The sequence below is a fragment of the Mytilus galloprovincialis genome, chromosome 4 (genome assembly GCF_965363235.1).
Source record: "Mytilus galloprovincialis chromosome 4, xbMytGall1.hap1.1, whole genome shotgun sequence".
NCBI lineage: Eukaryota > Metazoa > Mollusca > Bivalvia > Mytilida > Mytilidae > Mytilus > Mytilus galloprovincialis.
In genome coordinates, this window is record NC_134841.1 from 3,676,742 (window position 1) to 3,703,748 (window position 27,007).

The following is a 27,007-nucleotide window of genomic DNA, read 5'->3' on the forward strand; positions in this document are numbered from 1 at the left end:
TCGACTTATCGCGAAAAAAATAGATTGTTTTTCGGCGCAAGCGAAATAAAAAATTTGTCCAGAAAAAAAAACCATAGGTTACTTGAGAAAATATTTACGAAGGAGTTATTTTGCAAAACATTTTTATTTTTCACCACAAAAAAAATAGGCAACTAGATGATCGAGACACCTAGACTAAAATTTACTTTCATTTTCACTCGGAACTACTCGGTATTGTCCGGTAATTTCCGGAGTTTTGACCACAATGCATTGGTAACGGAATACCCTTCAAAATGAGTGGCCGGTCATTCATTAGAAACACATCATATAAAGAAGAGACGGACAGCGATAGACCAACGCAACTTCACACTGGAACTCCTGTTTCGTACAGATTAGACGCACACAACAGATGGTCGAATAATAGACCATCAGACGATCAACCGGGTGAGTGATGCCCAAGGGAGATAAATCCCTACTTTCATTTTCACTTTCATCATAAATAATTTTGTGAAAAACGTACACCATAGACCAAAATCCCTGCCCGTGAGTCATTGTGTATAGACTATGGCATATCGTGCATTTCTATTTTACTGATTACAAGTCGAGTAGACAGTTTGTCATTAAAATTCAGAAAGCAGGAACCCCCCTTTTTAAAATGACTGGATCCACACCTGGAAAGATACAATTTTTGACTGAACAGGAAACACCAGGACACTTTAAATTTAATAGTTTATTCATGGATTATCATGGTAGTATAGCCGAGAATGAATTTCATTACAAAATTGATTTGTCTCCACCAGGACTCGTACCCCGGAACATCTATGTTGCAATGAAGTGTGTATAACAACTGAGATAAAGTAATAGAATCTGTGACATTTGCTGCACTCACTTTTGCACTGTTCATTAGAAATTTTTTTTCATCATTTTCATAACATCAAAATTTTATAGGAATAACAGCTGGTTATTATGACAAATATCAAATAACGTGGGGAATAATGAGCATGTGAAACAACTTAATCAACTATCCTCATTGTTGTATTAAGTTATGGGTTTTGTGCTCTTGAGAACGCATTGCAACCTTGTGTTTTCTTTGAAATAGTTCAAACTCATATGACGTACATTATGAAAACATAATGTGTGAGATATAATACATTGAGAACATAAAAGTTACTTTTATTTAAGAAATGACTTGTAATATTTTTTTTGTCTATGAAGAAATAACATAAAAAATTTGGTGCACACTGAATAACGGGCGTAGCGGGTTATTTTACAGTGTGCACCATATTTTTTATGTTATTTCGAATAGACTGAAAAAATATTGGTCATTTCTTATAATTTAATCATGTTAATTCTAAATTCCATTTTAAACCGTAGAAAACCATGAAAAAACGTTGATGACGTCACGGTCACATTACTAAATATGTCTATGGGCTGATAACAAAAAACATCAGCCAATCAGAAGACATGTTGCATCCAAAATTAAATTATACAACAATGACCAGTGATGACAGTACATGTATGTAATCTAGTAATATAAACACTTGTCGTGACTTGAACATAGATTTTACCAGGAGAAACTATAATTTACAGTGACTATCAAATATCTTTTGTATTATAATCATAGAATAAACTTTTTCCTTTGTCCTTATTCACTTATATTGAAAAGGAGTCTGAAGTTGTGCATTTTTTTAACACTGTTTCACAGTAGCAAAACTTCAGAATCAAGTCAGCCAATAGTTTGGGAGACGCCTTCTTGTCAATTAAAACATGCCTTTTTGTTTTGTAGATCAAGTTCAGACCTTTGCAGGATGGACCATAGGTATTTCAAGGTCAGTTAGTATATATATTTTTATAATAAACTTATTCTATTAGTCCTGCCATTTCCACGTGTACATATTGGGACACACATATTAGATAAAACATAAATATTCAAGTGTTTTCTAAACATAAATCAATCCTGATTTGGACCAATCAGATTAAAACAGTATTTTTACATAAATACCATACATGTATATTGAATCCTGAGAATACAGATACTCAAACGTCTTCAGGTGCATCGTCACATTCAGCACTTATCAAATTTCTATTTACTGAAGACTAACATATATACATTGAAATAAACTAAATCTACCAAGGTTTATCACTATCTTTGGTACACACAAAATATAGTGCATTGATCATAATATTCTATACATTCTATCCATGAACATTTGCCATGGTGCAGGAATCTAATATCTCTTCTAAAAATATCTATGATCATCTTTAAAATTGAGTTATCTTTCTTTGTCTAGAATCCTAGTTGAATCAACTACAACCAACAGTCTTCATGATAAACATTTGAATCAATTTAAAAAAAAAATAAGTTAGATTATTTTGGCTTATAGAGAAGAATTTTACAAGCCTAGGCTGGTGGTCTTGTGGTTGAGAAAGAAAACTGAACCAAAACTTTATACAACATGTACAACACAATATTTAATTATACTTCCTACTGATATAAATTTAAACAATCTTTACCCTTCAGTGCTTTCAAGCACTTTGCATGCTTTGATTGTTTAAAATTAATATTATTATTATAAAGATGTATGTTATAATACATATATGTAGAATGTTCAAACTCAGTATTACTACATGTACTCCTTCAACATGTAAAATATCATTTATTTGTAATTTGTGTAAATTTTGAATAAGCCAATAAATACACTGTATATCAGTCCAGGTATTCCAGACTGTCATGTTTATAATTGATTTTTTTCAGTGGAATATTAGCAGAACATATATTGGCACATCCATGTATAGTGCTGAGGAGGCAATGTCAGGTAGGTGGCTTATTTTCAGAAAAAAATCTCGAAGGATAGGACTAGAAGGTGCTTTAATTTATACAAATTTATTTATAGTGGGATGGTAAACAGAAAATGCAACTTATATTAATCCCTTTCCACTTTGCGAGTGCTGCCTTGTAGCAGCATTAGCCTACTCTTTTTTCGAAATCTACAATGGTGTCTTTTACATGCAAGAGATATGGCTCCCTCTTAACACAGGTCAGCCATTGATCGTCCCCTTCTGTCAGACTATCATCTTTTCCTCAAGACCATACTCGCAAATGGTGTTAAGGGAGAGCCAAAAATTCAGTCCCTGCAATTTTCATCCCAGAACAGAAATTGAACCAGGAACCTCTGTGTTAATAGCCCACTGCACTAACCACTACACCACGGCTCTCACTCTTGTTTTGGGGTTTTTGATATTTGTATGATATAATGTCAAGAATGTATGGGACCTTAAAAGCTTGATTTTTTCTAGTCCTTTCTATTCAAATAAAATTAAGAACTGAGGTTAAAATAGGACCCTATGGGAAATAAATATATACAAATGTCTTCTATTAAGAGAACCACTGAATCAGGCCTGGGGCCATTACATTGCAATGTAGTGCATTACATTACAATTACTTTGTGATTCTTCCATTACAATTACAGTTACATTTTTTCTCACATGTAATGCATTACATTACAATTACTTTGTCTGTGTAATGCATTACATTACACATTACTTTTTCAATATAAAAACAAAAAGCATTTCAAAAACAGAGGTATATGTACATATGTATACAGTGTTAGGTACATAGACTTCAAATACTGGTTAATTAATATGTCCATTGCACTTTATCATCATAAGTGGTTTAAATGTGATGCCATTAAGAAAACAGCGATCAGTTCTGTACACCTTTCCGGCAATACTTAAAAGCCTTTCTACAGGAGCTTATGTGTGGGAAATGGCTAAATACTTAATAGCTGTATTAGCCAAAGAAGAAAGGCACACTGAATTTGACTTCCATTATTCCAGTGCATTGATTGAAATTTCTTCACATGGCTCAGACAAGCAGATGTCAACATCATGTACTGCACCATACCCTTTGATTGAGTAGTAGGAGGCAAGAAACTGAAAAAGTCACTTTCAAGTTTCTTAGGTGGTGGTAAAAAATAAATAAATTACCATATAATTTTGTTTCTAACATTGATCACTTCATCATTAAGACATCATTAAGGATTTCAAAGGGATATAATAAATGTGTCATTAAAGGATTATCTTGTGAAATGCCTAAGGGTTCTGTGAGGACAAATATAAGTTGAGAAGATTTGATTGCAATAAAAACATTGTGATATTAATTAGGTGAAATAACAACACAGACAGGACCCAAACCACAGTTTGGTTTAAAAATGTTGTTTGATATATTCAATATTTCATTGAAATACATGTAAGGTGTGTACAGAATTATCAAATTTTCATCTTCATATTTTTTTCATTGATCTATATAGTTTTGTTTGATAATTTTTTTTAAAAGATTTTTCATAGACCACCAAACACCAAAATATTCCCATATCATATTAAACAAATATCAGAAACCAAGATCAAAGACTTGATATTTTTTTAACATTTTATATTTCTTACCTTAATGTGTGTTTTAAAGATTGATGTAATTTATTTAATACAGTAATTAACTGTGACAAAAATTTTATTCCATTCTTTCTTTTGTTTTTGTTAATATTTTATTTTTATTTTACAATATTCTTCAATTTTATCTATTTTACCAATTTGTAATGAAAAGTAATGTACTGTAATGGAGGCATTACATCAATTTTTAACTAAAGTAATCATTACATTACATGTAACTGTAATGCAGAAAATGTGCATTACAAATTACTTTGCATTACATCCAAAAAATATAATATTACAATGCATTACAATTACAAATTACCATTACCCCAGGCCTGCACTGAATTGAATGAAACCAAACTTGGCATAGATGTTCTTTATAAGGTGCTGATGAAGTGTTGCTACTTAGTTGCCGATTTATTGTTCACAATGGCTCCAGGAGTTTTTATTAATTACAGGGCCAATATTAAACGAAATTTGGTATGATTTTTGTCGAGCCTGCAACTTTTGTTGCAGAATACTCGACATAGGGATAGTGATCCGGCGGCGGCGGTGTTATCTCACTTCTTAAAAGCTTCATATTTTAGAAGATGGAAGACCTGGATGCTTCATACTTTGTATATAGAAGCCTCATGTTACGAAGTTTCCGTCAGTCACATGTCCAATGTCCTTGACCTCATTTTCATGGTTCAGTGACCACTTGAAAAAAAAGTTCAGATTTTTTGTAATGTTGAATTCTCTCTTATTATAAGTAATAGGATAACTATATTTGGTATGTGCGTACCTTGCAAGGTCCTCATGCCCGTCAGACAGTTTTCACTTGACCTCAACCTCATTTCATGGATCAGTGAACAAGGTTAAGTTTTGGTGGTCAAGTCCATATCTCAGATACTATAAGCAATAGGGCTAGTATATTCGGTGTATGGAAGGACTGTAAGGTGTACATGTCCAACTGGCAGGTGTCATCTGACCTTGACCTCATTTTCATGGTTCAGTGGTTATAGTTAAGTTTTTGTGTTTTGGTCTGTTTTTCTCATACTTTATGCAATAGGTCTACTATATTTGTTGTATGGAATAATTGTAAGGTGAACATGTCTAGCGGACAGATGTCATCTGACCTTGACCTCATTTTCATGGTTCAGTGGTCAAAGTTAAGTTTTTTGAGTTTTGGTCTTTTTATCTGATACTATATGCCATAGGTCAACTATATTTAGTGTATGGAAATATTTTATGATTTATATATTAGTCGCACAGGTTTTATTTGACCTTGACCTCATTTTCACGGTTCATTGCTCAGTCTTAAGTTTTTGTGTTTTAGTCTATTTTTCTTAAACTATAAGTATTAGGTCAACTATATTTGTTTTATGGAAGCATTGTTAGCTGTACATGTCAGCCTGACATGGTTCAACTGACCTTGACCTCATTTTCATGGTTCATTGGTCTTTGTTTAGTTATCTTGGTTAATGTAACGTTTATGTGACAGTTGTAATAAAGCTTTATACTTAGGACTATCAACATAATATCAATGATTAGTAAAGAAGGCGAGACATTTCAGTGTGTGCACTCTTGTTATCATAATAATCTATTTTTACATGATTTCCAAAACCAAAGTAGAGTCAGGCTCTTGAGACCCCTAGTTTTATTGTCGAGCCTGCAACTTTTGTTGCAGAAAGCTCGACATAGGGATAGTGATCCGGCGGCAGCGGCGTCGTTAGCTCACTTCTTAAAAGCTATATATTTTAGAAGGTGGAAGACCTTGATGCTTCATATTTTGTATATAGATGCCTCATGTTACGAAGTTTCCGTCAGTCACATGTCCATTGTCCTTGACCTCATTTTTATGGTTCAGTGACCACTTGAAAAAAAAGTTCAAATTTTTTGCAATGTTAAATTCTCTCTTACTGTGTGTAATAGGATAACTATATTTAGTATGTGCGTACTTTGCAAGGTCCTCATGCCCGTCAGACAGTTTTCACTTGACCTCAACCTCATTTCATGGATCAGTGAACAAGGTTAAGTTTTGGTGGTCAAGTCCATATCTCAGATACTATAAGCAATAGGTCTAGTATATTCAGTGTATGGAAGGACTGTAAGGTGTACATGTCCAGCTGGCAGGTGTCATCTGACCTTGACCTCATTTTCATGGTTCAGTGGTTATAGTTAAGTTTTTGTGTTTTGGTCTGTTTTTCTCATACTTTATGCAATAGGTCTACTATATTTGTTGCATGGAATGATTGTAAGGTGTACATTTCTAGCGGGCAGGTGTCATCTGACCTTGACCTCATTTTCATGGTTCAGTGGTTATAGTTAAGTTTTTGTGTTTTGGTCTGTTTTTCTCATACTTTATGCAATAGGTTTACTATATTTGTTGTATGGAATGATTGTAAGGTGTACATGTCTAGCGGGCAGATGTCATCTGACCTTGACCTCATTTTCATGGTTCAGTGGTCAAAGTTAAGTTTTTGAGTTTTGGTCTTTTTATCTAATACTATATGTCATAGGTCAACTATATTTTGTGTATGGAAATATTTTATGATCTATATGTCAGTCGTGCAGGTTTTATTTGACCTTGACCTGGTTTTCAAGGTTCATTGCTCAGTGTTAAGTTTTTGTGTTTTGGTCTATTTTCTTAAACTATAAGCAATACTAGGTCAACTATATTTGTTGTATGGAAGCATTGTTAGCTGTACATGTCTGCCTGGCATATGGTTCAACTGACCTTGACCTCATTTTCATGGTTCATGTTAATGCCCGCGTCACACTGTCCCGATTTTTACGCCGATGGCAACACGATAATGGAAATTTTCAAAATCGGGACTGATCGTATCCAGATCGGGCTATTCGTAGTGCCATCTTTAACAATCGTAGAACCATCGGCCACTTTTTCTAGCCTTCGGGGACAACTTCGGGAAGGGTTCTAAATTTTTTAACATGTTAAAAAATCCCCGAAGGTGCGTCCGATGTTGAGGGTTCGTATTGAGTTCGTATCACCATCCTCACCATCGTAATGTCACCGGGAATGCATCTTTGCACATCGTATTGCATTCGTGTTTCCATCGTTTCCATCGGGCAGTTTTGACATGACGATGTCTACACGAATGAATCACGAAGATACCCGAAGGTCTTACGATGGCAACACGACTTCGTGAACTCCTCGTAATCCCGTCGTGTTGCCATCGAATAAAAGTACGAAGGCGACAAGATGGAACTACGACGTCAAAAATCCAGCTAAATGTAAGTTAATTTTCGCGCTAAAATACTTTTAAAGTGCCATGCGCGATATGCACTGGTCAGTCTAATACGACAGTTAAGAAAGACGTTCACAAAAAATGGAGCTCATATCATATGATTCTATGAGAACAAGAAAGGCGACAGCGTAGTTTCTTTTAATTCAAATGGAACAAGAAGAGCAGCTAATACATAACAGGCTCAGGATTTACTTTTACAAGTAAAATATTATTTTTTGTCAATTTTTCATATCAAGTAACATAATGAAAATCATAAACGCGCCTCGTACACCAACACTGCGGGTACACGTATATAGGGAAACCAACTTTTTCTTCATTATTCTGATTTTTTATGTGTCGTCTGAGTTGTTGTCACACGAATGTTTACTCCATAACCATTTTGTTTTCTATATGTCATATTTTGCCGCATTTGTTGCTTTCCCCACATCGTTCCTTTTGTCTACATTATTATGATATTCTCCTGGAAAGAGCTCTTTTTGAATAAAAGGGATCAACAAACCCATTACCTTACCTTTAAGATAGATCAGTAAACATGGGCATAATTATGGGTGATTATTCAGACTAGTGCACACATTTTACAGTTCAAACAAGGCAATGCCGAGCGTGGCATCCCCTCGCATGTAACATATTGGGGACAAATATGGACACTATATTTGTATATGACACATGCAGAAAATGGTAAATTGAATATGCATATTTGATACATAAACTATTTTTTTAGAAATCAACCAAAACATTCAGTAACTGGAAATACCTTTAATATTGTCTTTAGAACCAGCAGGTAAAAAAAATGATTAACCAATTTCCTGTGTATTATGCTATTTAAAGGGGAAAAAATAAGTCCATCTGCATGACCTTGACCTTTGGCCTTGAGCGTAAAAAATGTCAGATCATTACAAGGAGGAACAATATACCAAATGTGGTTAAAAAGAAGCATATTGGTTTTAGAGTGTCCACAAGGGTGATATTGCCTTGTATTACAACTGCCACTGTGACCTTGACCTTTGAACTTTAAAGTCAATAGCGCTTAAGATATTCTTAACGAGTAACACCATACCAAGTTTTGAGCATTTTGGTTCTAGAGCTAGTGTCCATAACAATTTTATCTACACGCAACTTATATGTAGTAGGCGAGGGGATAATAAACTAAGTTTTATAAGAATTAGACAAAAAGATCGATTTGCCGCCATGCCTGACAGACTTGTACAGAAACGATATGTTGTCGAAATTCTGTTCGTATCTTTAAGACATCTTATGGCCATCGCGCCATCATCGTTACCCATCGTGTAGCCTTCGTAATCCATCGTGTAGCCTTCGTGATCCATCGTGTAGGCTTCGGCTGAGATATGAAGCTTAAATACCCGTCTTCGGTTAACTTTCGTATGTCTATCTTTTGCTATCGTATATAATTTCGGCACCATCGTATAGACTTCGTTATTCATCGTACTTGCTTCGGTCACTTTTTGGTATTTTAACGAGATCGGGACCAACTTCGTACGAACTTACAATTTTCGCATTCGGGTGTCCATCGTATATAAAAATCGGGACAGTGTGACGCGGGCATAAGTCTATGTGACAGTCGTAATAAAGCTTTAGATTTAGGAGTATCAACATAATATCAATGATTAGTAAAGAAGACGAGACATTTCTGTGTGTGCACTCTTGTTTAACACAATAAGAGATTTGACCAGATGAGAAAGAGGGTTTAACAACTCTAGAGAATTGGATATCTCTTGACATCATCTTTTTATTTAATTTAAGTAGTAATAATATACTCATCAATGGCTCGTTTATTTTTGAGTTGATTAATAGACTTGATCACACATTTTTGAGGTATATGAAGCTACTATTTACCTAAGATATCATTCATAAAGATAAATTTCTCTTTATCTAATTACAGGTTCATGCTTATATTGCAAGATATACTCTAACATGTATCAAATCTCTATTATCAACAAATAAGCTACAAACTTATTAATTTGACTGCTTCTGAATGTTTCAGGTACATCACACTGCCACATGGTATCACCTGACTCCATTTACCCTGTTACCTGTAATGTACAAGTTACAACAACAACAGGTATGTTTAATGCTGAAGTTCTGCAATGGATGCTGGTTGTTTTTAATGCCTGAAAATGATTGCGATTTTTTTTTTACAATAGGACAGCTGTTTTTATACGATATATTGGTATCACGTCATCATTGTCGTTGGAAGACAGTTGGTTTCTGGACAATAGCTTTAGTATAAGTAAATAGAAATCCATGAAATTTATACACAAGGTTAATAACCTCAAAATGAAGGTTGGGATTGATTTTGGGGCTTATGGTCCCAAGAGTTTAGGAAAAAGTGGCCAAAAAAAGGTGCCCAATTAAGCATTTTAGTAGTTTCCAGTCAATAACTTGTATTTATGTTATGAATCTCTCTGAAATTATACCACAAGTTTCCATACCACAAAGGGATGGTAAGGATTGCCTTTGGGGGTTATGGCTCAAACCATTAAGGAATTGGGGGGGGGGGGGAAACAAGGGTTTCCTGGTTTATGGACAATTAAGACAATTTTAGAGCAGTGGAAGGGAGGTAATCCAGTCACATTTAAAGAACAGGTTGCTCAATTCAAGTCTCCATTAGAAACTTGAATTGAGATTATGACCATATCTTGAGGGAAAAGGGGGAGGGGACAGATTTCTGAAATTAAAAAGAAAATTTCTTCAAATATTTTTTTTCAGGGGGGTGGGCAATTCCCAACAGCATAGTGTATTGCACAAAAGCAAAAAATTGAATATAAATACAAATCATATAACCAATTGTAAGTTTTTTTACTACAGTAATTCTGTGTCAGAAACCTATTATGTGTCAAATAATTAACTACAATCCTAATTCAGACCTGTATCAAGTGCTAATATTGTTTCTATTTTTGTCCCTACTGTTCAGGGTTGGACCTCTGTGTTCATATCAAGCTATGCTCAGGGAGGCAATTTATTTATATATACTTTATAATCTGAAAAAAAACTGTTTGGTGACCTGGTGTTTTCAAAGTGAATTTTGAATGTTTAAGATGTTGATAACTCTAGTAGTCACACAAAGGATGTTTTAGAAAAAAAACAAGTCTTCAGGCAACACCCTATGCATGAACAGGAATATATATCTAAAGTTCTCAAACCCTATGATTATTTCACAAATGATTTTCAGATATAATTCAATGAGCCCAAGTCATATGCAAAATTCTACCAAAATCTGAGACATTTACTGTTTCTTGACCTTTATCTAAATGGAATTATCCCCTTGCAGTACAATGTATTGAAAGTTGTTGTTGCCTTAATCAATTTAGAGTTAGCTGTTTTATTCTGCAATATCAACTGATATGGTGAATAGTTTGTGAAACCAATGAATCATTTTAGAGTTAGCTGTTTTAAAGTGCAATTGCTGCTAATATGTAGACTAGCTTGCACATATTGAATAATTTATAAAATCTCATTGTAAAATTTTTGGTGAGTTCTTTAAAAATAAAAATAGCCCTAACTATGATTAGTTTAATACACCACTTCAAGATTGTTTAATGTATTAAATATTTAATTATTTCTATTTGTAGGGTATGTCAGCATTATGGAAAGGTATATCTAGTGCCTTTGTATGTCAAGGAGTTCAAATGGTCAGTGAAACACTCATTAGTGAGATTACACCCCTTCCTAAGTAAGTAATACAATATGTTTGTATTTCAAGGAGTTCTGTATTTAATTGTTCCACATTTTGTCATGCTCTGGCCTTTTACAGCTTACTATAAAGTAGCAGTGTTTTGTATATCATAGAAAAAATAACCAAAAGATATCTACAGAGTAAAATATACTGATAGTCTTCACCATTAGACAGGTGTCTATACTAAACATCTATTTTTAAATCATCACCAGTAAATTACATGTTCTAAATCATCACCAGTAAATTACATGTTCTAAATCATCACCAGTAAATTACATGTTCTAAATCATCACCAGTAAATTACATGTTCTAAATCATCACCAGTAAATTACATGTTCTAAATCATCACCAGTAAATTACATGTGTTTTTTCCATTAAATTTGACATCTAGAAAATATAGTTTATTGACAGGTGAATATGTATGATTTTTGACAAGATTTATCTTTTTTCAACTATTAACTTCAAACATTAAAACTCATTTTCATACATGTTTATTTCAGTAATTTCATTCATACAAAAATAGTTGAAAACTATATAATAGATATAAGAATGTATTATGTAACTATATAATAGATATAAGAATGTATTATGTAACTATATAATAGATATAAGAATGTATTATGTAACTATATAATAGATATAAGAATGTATTATGTTTGACAGTAATGATTTGTTTTCATATACTGTAAAATTCAGAAATTATTGCTTGCATTAATTATTGCAATTTTATCATTTGGGACTAAAATGCTATTTTAATTTTTGCGATATTGTGAAAAATCTTGATCAATTCATATAATAAAATTTCAAAATGAGAGTTTATTTTGATTATTACCCTGTCACATTTTTTGCAATAATGTAAACATTGCAATAATTTCTGAATTTACAATACTGTTGTGAACACTGTTGATTCATTAATATTCATGGGATACCAATTTTTCTGGATTTTCATTTTTTGTGGGTATTGGTAATCAGCAAATTTGAATGTTTATCAAATTTCTAGTTTTCTTAAGGCTTGTCTATCATGTAAATGCAGACTTGTGCTAAACCAAAACAATTAAATATCCTCAAAAATGTAAGTTTTCCTATGTCCACAAAAACTAGTAGCTGAGAAAATAAATGAATTGAAAATAATGTAACAGTCTAGATATTTTATTTTTACAGAGAAATAAGCAGACACCATACAGTAAAGAAACATGTGCAACATTTACTTCTGAAAGGGTAGATATACAAATTAGTTACTCATACTTTTGTTATATTGTATTCAAGCTATCAGGGTATTATTTGATGTTACTGATTTCATACTTTTGTTATATTATATTCAAGCTATCAGGGTATTATTTGATGTTACTGATTTCATACTTTTGTTATATTATATTCAAGCTATCAGGGTATTATTTGATGTTACTGATTTCATACTTTTGTTATATTATATTCAAGCAATCAGGGTATTATTTGATGTTACTGATTTCATACTTTTGTTATATTATATTCAAGCAATCAGGGTATTATTTGATGTTACTGATTTCATACTTTTGTTATATTATATTCAAGCAATCAGGGTATTATTTGATGTTACTGATTTCATACTTTTGTTATATTATATTCAAGCTATCAGGGTATTATTTGATGTTACTGATTTCATACTTTTGTTATATTATATTCAACGTATCAGGGTATTATTTGATGTTATTTGTTAGTGTTGTGTATAGAGAAAACATTTGGAATGGACATGGGGAATGTGACAAAGAGATCCAACCAAAGAAAGAGCAGAAAACAGCCAAAGGCTATCAATGGTTCTGAAATAACAGCAATAAAATTCCACATCTGTAGGGGCGATTCAGATGGTCCCTAAACAAAATGCATTCTAGTGTGAATTTTCAAAATGTACATACCACTTACATATCTCTTGCTATGGGAGTTGAAATAATTACCTCATCTGTTTAAGTGATATATTTTCTGACATTTACAATAGTATACTTCTTAGATGTGTACGGATTAAATGTTAATTTTGTCAGTTTATATATGATGGGGATTAGGGCTAAAAATAGAAAGTGCAATCAGGAAAGCGTGGAATAGGAATGCCTAAATCTACATATAATCAAAAAGATGAAGTAAAAGGTAGCTAGAGGGGAAAAAATGGAATTGAATAAATTTTTGTCATTCTCTCTCTCTCTCTCTCTCTCTGCAAGAACATTGAGTTGTTCCCCTTTACTTAGAATAATAAACATTTCTATTTCAGTTTAGCCTTTGTAGTAACTACTCCATTTTTAGTATCTAGTCTTGTGGAAACAGTTCAGGTAAGTTTACAGTGAATCTGTCATCTGTCACAAATTGAAACTTAAGGTCTCTTTGTCATATTAAAGTTTCAAAATGGAAAATTATAAATAACATTATCAGAATTGTGACATAATTCATTTCAAACAATCTCAAACAGACTTTTCGTTGGAATCTAGGAAGATAATTAATGGTAACTTTCATAAATTATCTAAATAATTTTTTCGTAGTTGAATTTTTGCAGAGATAGAAATAAGACCAAAGATCAGTCATATGGTTCTGTCCCTCTTCTCTAGACTTATAGATGTAGGTGTAATGATTTATTTTCACATAAATAAAAAAAATAACACTAGGAATAAATTAGTTTCCACCTTCAGATTTTTCCATTGTTGTGTAAAACTATTTATATTAAATGTAATTTTAATTACACCCTACTATACAGTATCTAACAGTTACACTAAAGTATTTTTGAACTATCCTCTCAATCAGAATTACTTTTGTTGCAATAGTAAGATTAAAAAAGAGCCTTAAGAGTTTTCTTGAGAAAGTTGTCCTTTAAGTGTGTTAAACACCAAACAATCAACATACCAAAACAACGTGACATAAATAGGCCGTTTAAAAACGCACAATTATAGGCATTATATATTTATATTTTCCAATGTTTTGCTTGAAAACTTCCATGTAGTTTTCATAAAAAAATCACATTATCTTGAACATCAAACTTTAAAGCGTTATTGAAGTTTATTATGCAGTATAGATCAAGTTCAAAAACAATGGTACAATCTGTTTCAATGATGATTTAGGGTTGATATTTTGTCAAACACTCAAATTGTTTTCTGATGAGAGACTCAACATTTCTTGTCATTGTGACATGGTAACAGAAATAGAATAAAGAAGAAAAAAAAAATTGCCATAAAATATGTTTGACAAAGGGGCTATAAACCTCTTCATAAGACAACAAAAACTAAGGATAGGTTTATTTGTTGCATAGATTAAGAAACATGAATAATAATATATAAAAAAGAAGATGTGGTATGACACTTTCATATGATTTGAAAATTCAATACTATAAGTTCATTGTTTTTCATTATAATAAATTAAAATGTTCAAGGAAATACATATTTTTTTATACAGACTTTTGCAAATGCATGAAATCAAAAATCCACAAAAACATAAGTTTCCTTCCATCCACAAAAATAATTGAACACATTATAATAAAATTATTGTCTATATTTCAGTCTGATGTATCAAGTGAGAGACCAGGCGTATTTAATTGTGTGACGGAAGGTGTCACTAGACTGATGGGGATGGGGTCAACACAGTTTACAAAGTTAATACCCATCTGGAGGTTACTCTTACCAACTGGATTAGTGGGATTATCTCGTTACATCATCATGCAAATGGCCAGATATACAGTTATAACAACTATACAGCAAGAGGAACAGGAAAAAAGGGTCAGTATGCTCTTATCATATGTAATAGTACTCAATTTTATTGTAATATTTGTAATTGACTGATTTCCATTTCCATTCTCAATTTTATTGTCAGTACGATTTTGTAATTAAAGATTCAAGCTATTTTCACACTTATTGATGAAAAAGAAATATGGCTACAGAATTTTTTTTGCTAAGTTACAGAAAGGAAGAAGAAATGATAAGCTGATTATTTTGAAAATATGACAAAATTATTTGATCATGGACAACAATTTGCTGTTTGAGCAGGTGTTGTCTCCCTTATGGCATAGAGGATTTTTAAACAAAACCGCATTATGTCCTGAAAACAAAACTGTATTTCTTTCAAATCAAAAGCATTGGAAGCATTTTTGGGATGAAAATAAGAGATTTACTGCTGAAATCTTTATTAGAAGAGTGGAGTGTATATCACCTAAGTTGGCAGTGGAAAAGTGTTTATTAAGAAATACGGGAAAATGCCTATAAATCTGACTGATATTATATGCATAATTATATAACAATAATTAACAATTTGAAATTAAAATGCAAATTAATTAAATTGAATCAGTGCCAATTCAATTTGGCCTTATTTTTACACAAACATGGAAAAAAATGAGCTGAGAAAGCAATACATAAAAATGCAATAATTAAAGTAAATAATTGAAAAACATAAATTATCTTTTGATGGAAGATTATTTTATGAAAAAAAATATGATTTCAAATTATTGATACCAAGACAATCATGTATACAGTTACTCTGAGAAAAATTGGTAAACTCAAAAGTTTTTTTCAAAATTACTTAATTTCAGTCTTATTTAAATGCTTAGAACTGTAAATAAAGTTCTGCATGTTAAAACCTGGGATTGTCTGTTTATAAACTTTTATCTTACCTTGATGAAGTAGGAAGCAGCTAGACTTTGATGGGCTATTTCAAACATGGTCAGTGGTGTCAAAACTGTATTTGTGATTAGGCCTGGTAAAGAGAAACTTCTACTTGTACTTCAATTTGGTTTTCAGTTGTATTAGCTTTGGCACATCTCATTTCCATGGAGATCACTTGCGTCCCCCATCAGTCATGGTCTATTGACTTCCAATGTTTAGCTTAGTTTGCATTTTAAAGTTTATGATTATGTTAGTTTAGGGAAAACATTAGTGGTAGGTCAATATTGAGTTGATTGTACTGGTTAACAGTTGTTAGATCTGCTAGGCTGTCAGTTCCTGCTTTACAAAACTTTAGATTTGTATTATCCCCACCTGAGCATGACGTTTTTATTACAAATATCTCATCTTCTGTAGTAAGGAACAAATTGATATTTGATCTAGAACCTTATAATGATGATTTGCAGATCAACCTGACAGTAACTTCCTTTGCTATGATACTTTGAATTTTATCATATCTACTGAGCATACATATTTCTTATTATGAGTGAAGAGTATATTTTAAATGACATCACATGACACACACAGCAGCTTGTTTATTTATTTTTTGAATGTCAAGGTCTTTTTAAGTGATTGTCACTTCAATCTTGTTTTGAGAATCATTAGAAGTGTTAGTTTTTTACACCTTTGTTCAAGTCTATCACATAAATTGATTTCATTTTCCTAATCACTTTAGTGAATGTCAAGATTCTGTTGCACCTAACTTTGACTGTAATATTGATCATATCCTCTAGCTTTGGTAGGGTTTACTTCAGCTTGGTTTCAAGAGTGTAAGTTATCATAGCTTTTCTTTCACAGCTTTCTACCAAGTAAGACTTCACAGTTAGAAAAAAGGGGAAGAAGAGATGTACAATAGAAATGAGTCATAATGTCAAAATTGTAAATCCTGCAGCTGTGTATATAATGTTTAACTTTTCAAATTGATCAGGTTGACTCCATATGGAGTAAATAAGATTCCCTGTTACTCTATTTTGACATTGTTTGAGTCACATATTTGTTTTAAACTAGAATTTTGATGTATGTATATATATATATATATCTGTAACAATAACATCTTCATGCCTTATATATCATGTACTGTAGTACGCCGCTAGATTAAAACTGACGAGGAAAGGTAACACATGGCCACTGAAAGCTGTTCGAATCCCGGCGAGGGAAGAACCAAAAATTTGCGAACGCAAATTTACAGATCTAACATTGTTGGGTTGATGGTTAGACGAGTTGTATATATATATATTTGGACAGATATCAATAAGTCTTTTCTAATATATTCCTTTTAATTATTCAAATTGATCCTGATAGTGTATGAAACTCCCAACTGAATATCAAGCAACAATCAATCAGTCTTTCAAATTAGAATCATAAAAAAAGTGAATGTAAATTAAATGTGCAAACAAGTCTGTACTTAATCTATGGTAGTCAATTGTGTGGCTCATATAATTAAAGATATGTTGGCAGTTGGCACTAAAATATTTTTATTTCTGTATAATAGCTCTTATATGTTAGCAAAAAGGTAGCCATGTCAGCAGTTATAGAAAAAGTAAAGTATTAGTCTTATATTTAAAAGGTAAACATGCTGGCAGTTGGGGCTAGTATTAGTTAGCATTTATGAATTTTAAAAAGCAGATCAGCAGTTAGGTAGCTAGCATTTTATGTATATATAGTATATTTCTTTTTATGGCCCTGCAACGAAGTTGTCAGTGCCATATAGTTTTACCCTTTTCCGAAATTCCGTAATTCTGTTATTCCATAATTCTGTAATTCCGTAATTCTGAAATTCCATCATTCCGTCATTCTGCAACAAACCAATATAAGGAGTTTTTTTCTAAATGCCTTCAGATATTGGGCTCATTTTTGGTATGTGAGTTAACCATGATGAGTTACAGATCAAGTTTAAGTTTCGTTCTGCTCCACTAATTTTTGCCGAGAAAATGGGCTTTGGACTTTGAGAAATTGTTGAAAATCACAGTTATTTGGACTTTTTTTTCTAAACGCCTTCGGATATTGGGCTGATTTTTGGTATATGAGTTAACCTGATAAGTAACAGATCAAGTTTAAATTTCGTTCTGCTCGGCTAATGTTGGCTGAAATTACAGGCTTTGGACTTTGATAAATTGTTGAAAATCACAATTATACAGACTTTTTTTCCAAACGCTTTCAGATATTTGGCTGATTTTTGGTATGTGAGTTACTCGCGATGAGTTAGTATTCCACATTCCAAACTAAGAGACAAATTGAAAGAGTTGGTGTTGCTTTGCTTTATAAAAAAGAATGGCCAACGTAGATACAAGTATCGTGTCTTAGGGAGGGATAAATCTATAACCAGTATATTTTAGATGTCAGAATGTTAAAATGTGGAATTCAAATCATTGTTATAATTTAGTATTATAGTTAAGATATTAAGCTAGTGCTAAATATCTTAACTATAATACTAAATTATAACAATGATTTGAATTCCACATTTTAACATTCTGACATCTAAAATATACTGGTATAGGGAAGGGTATAACCAGTATATTTTAGATGTCAGAATGTTAAAATGTGGAATTCAAATCATTGTTATAATTTAGTATTATAGTTAAGATATTTAGCACTAGCTTAAGAAATAATTTACTTGATAAATAGTTAATATAAATCTTCACAATTTTAGATAAGTGTAAAGCAAATTATTATGTAATCCCCTGAGGCCTAAATGACAATAGAGAATTAAGGATTAAAGAAGTGTTATATATATACAAAAAGGATTTCTTACTTTTTAAGATGATTTAAGTTATGTCACAAAGACTTGATATTTGGGAATATAGATAAAAAAGCATTATTATGTAAATTAGCTATTTGAGTATTAATGTTATGTAAATTGAATAATGATACAATATATATTAGTTGACCATGCAGTTTGGCAGACTTGCTTTACAGTCACGTATTGGACACTGGTGTTATAGACTTGGATTTATATTAGACATGCTGTTTTATTATGTCTCATGAACTTTTGTGATTATTGTGATTGATAAACTATACTGAATGCTGATTTAATAAACACTATATATTGAACTTTGAATCTGTGTTACGTTAACATGTATTCATATGAAAGCTACCAGCTAGTTCCCCCAACCTAGCAAGATGATTAACCAGGTCAGGAACGAGCATAGTACTGGCCTGGGTTATAAATCCTACTTTGTAAAGAACCACTCTGATTCAAACAAAAATTCTGTGAAACTTATATTATCAAGATGCTTGATTTCTTGATTGACAACATATTTGTTACGTTCGGAGGCCCTGTTTTTCAACAGACTGTCGGCATTCCAATGGGAACAAACTGTGCCCCTCTACTTGCCGACTTGTTTCTTTATTATTATGAGGCTGACTTCATGCAGGAACTTCTTAGGAAGAAAGATAAGAAGTTAGCAATATCCTTTAACTCTACTTTCCGCTATATAGATGATGTTCTTTCACTAAATAATTTAAAATTTGGTGATTATGTGGAACGCATCTATCCAATCGAGCTAGAGATAAAGGATACCACAGATACAGTTAAGTTGGCCTCATATCTTGACTTACATCTAGAAATTGACAATGAGGGTCGGTTGAAAACAAAACTTTACAACAAAAGAGATAATTTCAGCTTTCCAATTGTGAACTTCATTTCTAAGTAGCAACATTCCAGCAGCACCTACATACAGGGTATATATCTCCCAATTGATATGATATTCCCGTGCTTGCATTTCCTATCATGATTTTCTTGATAGAGGGTTGCTGCTCACAAGGAAGCTATTAAACCAAGAGTTCCAAATGGTGAAGTTGAAATCATCCCTTCGTAAATTTTACAGACGCCATCACGAGCTGGTTGACCGTTCTGGAATAACCGTTTCACAAATGATATCGGATATGTTCCTTACGTCGTAACTACAATCCCCTTCCCTTTCATGAATGTGACCTACCGAAATTAAGACTATTTACCGGATTTGTTATCACATAAGCAACACGACGGGTGCCACATGTGGAGCAGGAACTGCTTACCCTTCTGGAGCACCTGAGATCACCCCTAGTTTTTTGGGGGGTTCGTGTTGTTTATTCTTTGGTTTTCTATGTTGTGTCATGTGTGATGTTGTTTGTTTGGCTTCTTCATTTTTAGCCATGGCGTGGTCAGTTTGTTTTAGATTTATGAGTGACTGTCCCTTTGGTATCTTTCGTCCCTCTTTTACAGATCAAGTTTAAGTTTTGTTCCGCTTTGCTAATTTTTGCTGAAATTACGGGCTTTGGACTTTGATAAATTATTGAAAATCACAGTTATACAGATTTTGTGTCCACATGTGTTATTGAAATTGCAGATTTTTCAACTTTTTGGAACGTGGCCATTCGTGTCGCTTTGACACATCTAGTTTTTATTATTTACCTTTACCTTTATCACCCTCTGAGCGAAGTAATCATTAAACTGTACCAAACACAATTGTTTGGTTTCTTCTATCTGAAATTTATTGATACCTTTTCTTTTTTTTTTTACAGCAAGCAGCAATTTCCGAAGAAGGATATTTTCAGACAAAGTCTATGTATGACATACACTTTCCTGAAATGTTAGCCAATTTTACTGGAGGATTTCTAGCAGACATCATGTTTTTCCCCCTTGAGACAGTATTACATCGACTTTATCTACAGGGAACCAGGACAATAATTGACAATACTGATACCGGGGTGTCTGTTATACCTATCAATACCAGTTACCAGGGTATAATTGATTGCTTCAGAGATATCATATTAGAGGAAGGACTTTCTGGACTTTACAAAGGTTTCGGAGCTCTTCTGTTACAGTATGCCATACACGCTGCTATTTTAAGACTTGCTAAATTTCTTTTTAATAAACTATCTAGTGAATTTTCTGCCAGGAATAAAAACACAGGCCATTTATGATTTCTATTGTATATTATTTTTTTGTTATATTTATTAAGATACCTTTTATGTACTTCATCGATTCAATGGCTTTACTTTCAATCTTCTTTTTCTTATGCTTATAATATATACTTTTTTTTGGAAGGGATTGATGCATGATAATTTTTTATTTTGAAATGTTTTTTAAATGTCTCCTTTCAATATAAAACAATTATGACTCTCTCAACCAAACTTGATCCTAAAGGAATAATGCTTTGTATTTGACGAAAATTAAACTGCAACTTTTAAGTGATTTTTGTGGTCTTGTTTTTTTTCCACTATTCCCAATACTAGATATCAGTTGATGATGTTTTGAAGATGAATCACTTTTCCAAATATTTATTGTTTCACTTAAAACAGAAGATTTTTTGTATATAGTCAAAACCTAATGAGGTTTGAAACAGATTTAGAAATAAGTTCAAGTTTTGATTGTAACAGATAACTGGGAGTTTTTTGCCTATAAACATGTGCATGGATCTTTGTTACAGTATCACCAATATTTAAGTCTACGCATAACTTTTGAAGGTTCTGTATACATGTGTACAAATCTTAGTTATCAATATACTTTTTTAAACTATAAATTACAGTGCTGAAAGATAACAACATCACAACAAAAATATATGTAGAAAAAATCATACCTGCTTTTTAGCCCTGTTTAAAAATCTATACTGATATTGTAATTATATTATTCAATTATAAATGGCCGTTTCAGAATCTTTGTCATTGGTTGAATTTCTTATTCTAGTGGTGTTTTTAACCAGTCACCATATTTTGGAGTACAGTTCTGAAATTATTGCAGAGAATGTACACTATTAGATTCTGAAATGGTGAGTTGTTGCAGTGCAATCATTTATTAGTTATGTAGATGAGACGTTATTTGTCATATTAATTATATGATTTAAAACTAGAACTTGAAATTTATATTAAAATAGACATTCAGTCATGATAGTTACAGGATCATCATCTGTTTTCATTCCCTTCTTTCACAATGTCTATAAAACTAGGAATTATTTGAATCTTGAATAATTTTGAATAAGGGAAAATTGATAAGTTTATGATGAAAACTAACACAACTAAATAGGGTTAGCCATTCACCAATGGCTAAGGGGGTCTTAGTTAGTCCATACTGAAATGAAAGTGAAAGTAGAATTAACCTTAGCCATGTGCCCATGGTTAGCAACTATTTAGTTGGGTTAGTATTTGTCATACTATTCTAATCAATTTTCCCGAATTCGAAATTATTCCAGATTTAAATAATTCCTTGTTTAAGTAAATGAAATATAAATTAACTATTTTATACTTTTAGAACATGTACATATTTTATAAAATATTAAAAGAAATCAAGTAGAATGATCAGTTTTGTTGGAATTATCAGATAATTAATATCCATATATACTGAATAAATGAATTAGAGAATAGCTATTTTCATATTCATTTACTTCGATAATTTTAAGGTTTGTTAATTTTTTTAATCGAAGCAACAACCACAAAATTTACATATATTTTCAGGAATTTGTTTGTGTGTAATTTAATAATAATAAAAACATATATGTGATGATTGATTTTACCTCCTAGTTTTCAAAATTAATTTTGTAAAGAATGACTAGCAAAAATTTTGATTTTGTGAAAAGTAAAAAATCTGGACAACAAAATATTCAGAATATTTGAGGATGTAGTTTGTTTTTTTTTTAAATAAGGAAAATTTGGGCAATTTCTAGGAGTGTAGCATAAAAGATAAATTTACCTTGTGACAAATATCTGTATTAAAGCTTGCAACTGTTAATAAAGCTTATACTGATCTTTGACCACAAACAGGACTGCAATTGGTAGTACATCTGAAATATATAAAGAAATTGTTTTAACTCTCCTTGTACACATTTACAGAAATTAAAGCTTGCAACTGTTAATAAAGCTTATACTGATCTTTGACCACAAACAGGACTGCAATTGGTAGTACATCTGAAATACATAAAGAAATTGTTTTAACTCTCCTTGTGCACATTTACAGAAATATGATAAGATATTTGTAAACACAAGTTCAACACAGTTGCTGTTTCAGAAATTTGTTAACAGAAGTTCCACATAGTTGCTTCTCCTGTAGTGATATTTTTGTACTAGTTTATTTCAAATTTATTTATATTTGTTGTTATTGAAAATTTTATATAAAATATGAAATTTGAATAAAATGTCACACATGTTTGATTGCCTATGTAACATCGTATCCCTCATAATGGTAGATGCACCAAGCATGAAAACATAACATCTTATTCGTCATAATGGTTAACACACAAAGCATGAAAAGTAGCATCGTATCCTTCATAATGGTAGGTGCACCAAACATGAAAACGTTATATCTTATCCCTCATAATGGTAGATGCACCAAGCATGAAAACGTAACATCTTATCCCTCATAATGGTTAACACACCAAGCATGAAAACGAACCATCTTATCCCTCTTAATGGTAGATGCACCAAGCATGAAAACGTACCATCTTATCCCTCTTAATGGTAGATGCACCAAGCATGAAAACGTAACATCTTATCCCTCATAATGGTAGATGCACCAGGCATGAAAACGTACCATCTTATCCCTCATAATGGTAGATGCACCAATCATGAAAACGTAACATCTTATCCCTCATAATGGTTAACACACCAAGCATCAAAACGTAACATCTTATCCCTCATAATGGTTAACACACCAATCATGAAAACGTAACATATTATCCCTCATAATGGTTAACACACTTAGCATGACAACGTACCATCTTATCCCTCATAATGGTAGATGCACCAAGCATGAAAACGTAACATCTTATCCCTCATAATGGTTAACACACCAATCATGAATCCGTAACATTGTATCCCTCATAATGGTAGATGCACCATGCATGAAAACGTAATATCTTATCCCTCATAATGGTAGATGCACCAAGCATGAAAACGTAACATCGTATTCCTCAGTATGTCCAAAGTACACGGATGCCCCACTCGCACTATCCTTTTCCATGTTCCATGGACCGTGAAATTGGGTAATTATCTAATTTGGCATTAAAATTAGAAAGATCATATCATAAGCATCAAGTGTACTAAGTTTCAAGTTGATTGGACTTCAGCTTCATCAAAAACTACCTTGACCAAAAACTTTAACCTGAAACTCCGACTTTCATTTTCTATGTTCAGTGGACCGTGAAATTGGGGTCAAAAGTCTTATTTGGCTTAAAAATTAGAAAGATCATCTCATAAGCAACAAGTGTACTAAGTTTCAAGTTGGACTTCAGCTTCATCAAAAACTACCTTGACCAAAAACTTTAACCTGGACGGACGGACGGACGGACGGAGCCACAGACCAGAAAACATAATGCCCCTCTACTATCGTAGGTGGGGCATAAAAAAAAATATTATAAACATTGACTAATGACAATCATTTAACTACAGGTATTACCAATGTTATTTCAACTGATCTGGTGGAGCTTACATTTTAATATGCATAAGGATAGTCTATTTGAAGATGTGTCGGATAAGAACGATTGCCTTTATAATTATTACTGATTTCTAATCCCCTATCAGTGTCATCAAAGGAATTTGATAAATAATGACTGGACACTTCATTAATGAGTTTAATCTATAACATCTATATATAGATGGACTGGTTTATTATGAGCGAACCGGTTAAACTCCGCCCAGTCAAGTGAAATAAATCGAGTGATACTCGACTTTGTACATGCATAAACAACATTCATAACTGTATAGGAATATCATTTGGTTATCTTTCAATTTATTGAGAACAACATCGATGTAAGCCCTTTCAAAACCAAACTTAAAGATTTTATCACAGTGTTGTATTGGTAACCTTGTAGAGTCACAATCAAAGGATTGATAATATTCAAAGGGGTCTCAACATGAGATATGTCAATGGTGTAGTTGTTTACAATTTTGTATCTGTGGAGCGAAATATGATTTCATTCCGTGAGAACTTGGTTGTGTTATAACACGACCACTTTGTTGACGGTTTGATCGGCAGATTTCAAAAACAATTCACTCAAGAAAACCAACGCCTGATTTATGTACAAACCAGTAAACGAAAAATAAATATGGTAGACAGCTACTAAGGTCAACCACTAAATAGTTTTCAAAGGTACCAGGATTATAATTTAATACGCCAGACGCGCGTTTCGTCTACCTTAGACTCATCAGTGACGCTCAGATCAAAATAGTTATAAAGCCAAAAAAAGTACAAAGTTGAAGAGCATTGAGGACCCAAAATTCCAAAAAGTTGCTGAAAATTCGGATAATGTAATCTTTTCCTGGGATAAGAAAACCATTATTTTTTCGAAAATTCAAAACATTGTCACAGGAAATTTATAAAAATGACCATGTAATTGATATTCATGTCAACACCGATGTGGTGACTGAACTACAGGCATTTTGAAACTTTGGACAGGCAACAACATGATGTGGCGGGATTAAGTTCAACCCTCCGCCTAACCATTGACAGTGGTGTAACAACACAGCATGAAAACAAACCATAAAATTAGCTGACATGACTCATCATATCTTTACAATGCGCACATTAAACAATTACTAAAAAAGATTTGAGATTGTAAGTGTGCCCACTGTTGTTGAAAACTAGCGCAAAACCAATTACATTTAATTTACAACAAACAAATAAATCATAATTTCCAAACTTAAACCAATCAGTATTTTTTACATATTTGTTTGTTTTTATAGTGATTAAGATTATAACACAATTTTGACAGCTGAATCCCTATTTTTGACATCTTTGCCTATTTTATCTTTTTGTTTTGTTCACATATCGTTTTCAAAATAATAGAATTTGATTCGACTGTCATACAAGTGAGAGTTCAGTGGAGCTTTAAACTAAGGTTTAATACACCATGTTGTACATAAGAAAATGCCTATACCAAGTCAGCTATGACAGTTGTTATCCATTAGTTTGATGTGTTTGAGCTTTAGATTTTGCCATTTGATTATGGACTTTCCGTTTTGAATTTTCATCGCAGTTCTGTATTCTTGTGATTTTAGTTTTCAGAACGTTCCGAATGGATAGAGAGTAAAAACGTCAAAACAGTCCAAGAAAAAACATGACCTTGTGTAATGTCATAATAGGATCAACGCCAGGAAGTTAGGCTGTAAGTGTTTATAACTGTTTACGAAAAATATTTAATGACATTTTCATGAATAAAAAGCAATACCTTAAAATCGTATTACAGTAAAAAGCGTTGGATTTGGTAGAAGAGACTAACGATGAAGTTTATATTATAATCCAAAGTAGTTATACTTGATTAATTAAGGTAATCATGAAAATATTTTACATGGTACGTTTTAATTTAAAAGAAAAAGCCACCCTTTCTAAAAAAGAAAAAAAACATTCATATTCGGACATTCTGAGGAGAAGATGTGTCTGGATTAGAACCTGTCGACCCGACACGCTCAACATACAAATATGCAGATTGAATATTAAGGAACTCTCTTTTTGGGGCCATTTTGGTTTTTTTTTTTTTTGGGGGGGGGGGGTAGGTCCGGGAGTAAGAATGCATTTTTTCAACGCTTTAGAATTGAGACATGTGACTGGAATCAACAAAGGAGAGTTTCAAGATTTTATTTTCTTCTAAAACAGATATTTCCTAAAATGTCGGGTTTTGATAATATCTTGAAACAACTTGTAGTAAATACTATTGGTAATTTTTTAAGCTCGTGCTATTTAAAAAATAATTAATTTCTATTGTTTTGAATAACAAAGGACTGTGCTTTCGGGATGTAGAAACAGGGGTTTCATGAAATTACAAACGCCGTTAGATAGATCAAATCTTTTTATTTAAAGCATATTTAATTTAGTTATCTAAATAGAGGGAAGGTTTTCATAAATCAATTAATTCTCACGTTAGCTTCCCGAAAACTAAAACCCAAAATAATGTATCCTAAAACATCTAACACACTAGTTCATATTGTTCTTGATATAAAATTCCAACTTTCCCTCAAAAAATCACACAATACCAAATACAAAAGATGATGTAATTTTATTTTACTGCAAAGCACATCATACCTTT

General features: G+C 32.3%; 1 protein-coding gene across 1 annotated transcript; it reads left to right on the top strand.

Moving 5' to 3' along the window:
• The first annotated feature begins 234 nt into the window (after positions 1-234).
• LOC143071152 (mitochondrial outer membrane protein SLC25A46-like) lies at positions 235-21,053 on the top strand. Its single transcript, XM_076245285.1, has 9 exons — positions 235-423; positions 1,766-1,808; positions 2,735-2,795; positions 9,658-9,735; positions 11,246-11,346; positions 12,511-12,567; positions 13,589-13,646; positions 14,862-15,077; positions 20,517-21,053. Exons 1-9 carry the CDS (start codon positions 273-275, stop codon positions 20,916-20,918), a joined length of 1,167 nt encoding a protein of 388 aa, XP_076101400.1. The 5' UTR covers positions 235-272; the 3' UTR covers positions 20,919-21,053.
• The last annotated feature ends 5,954 nt before the right edge of the window (positions 21,054-27,007 follow it).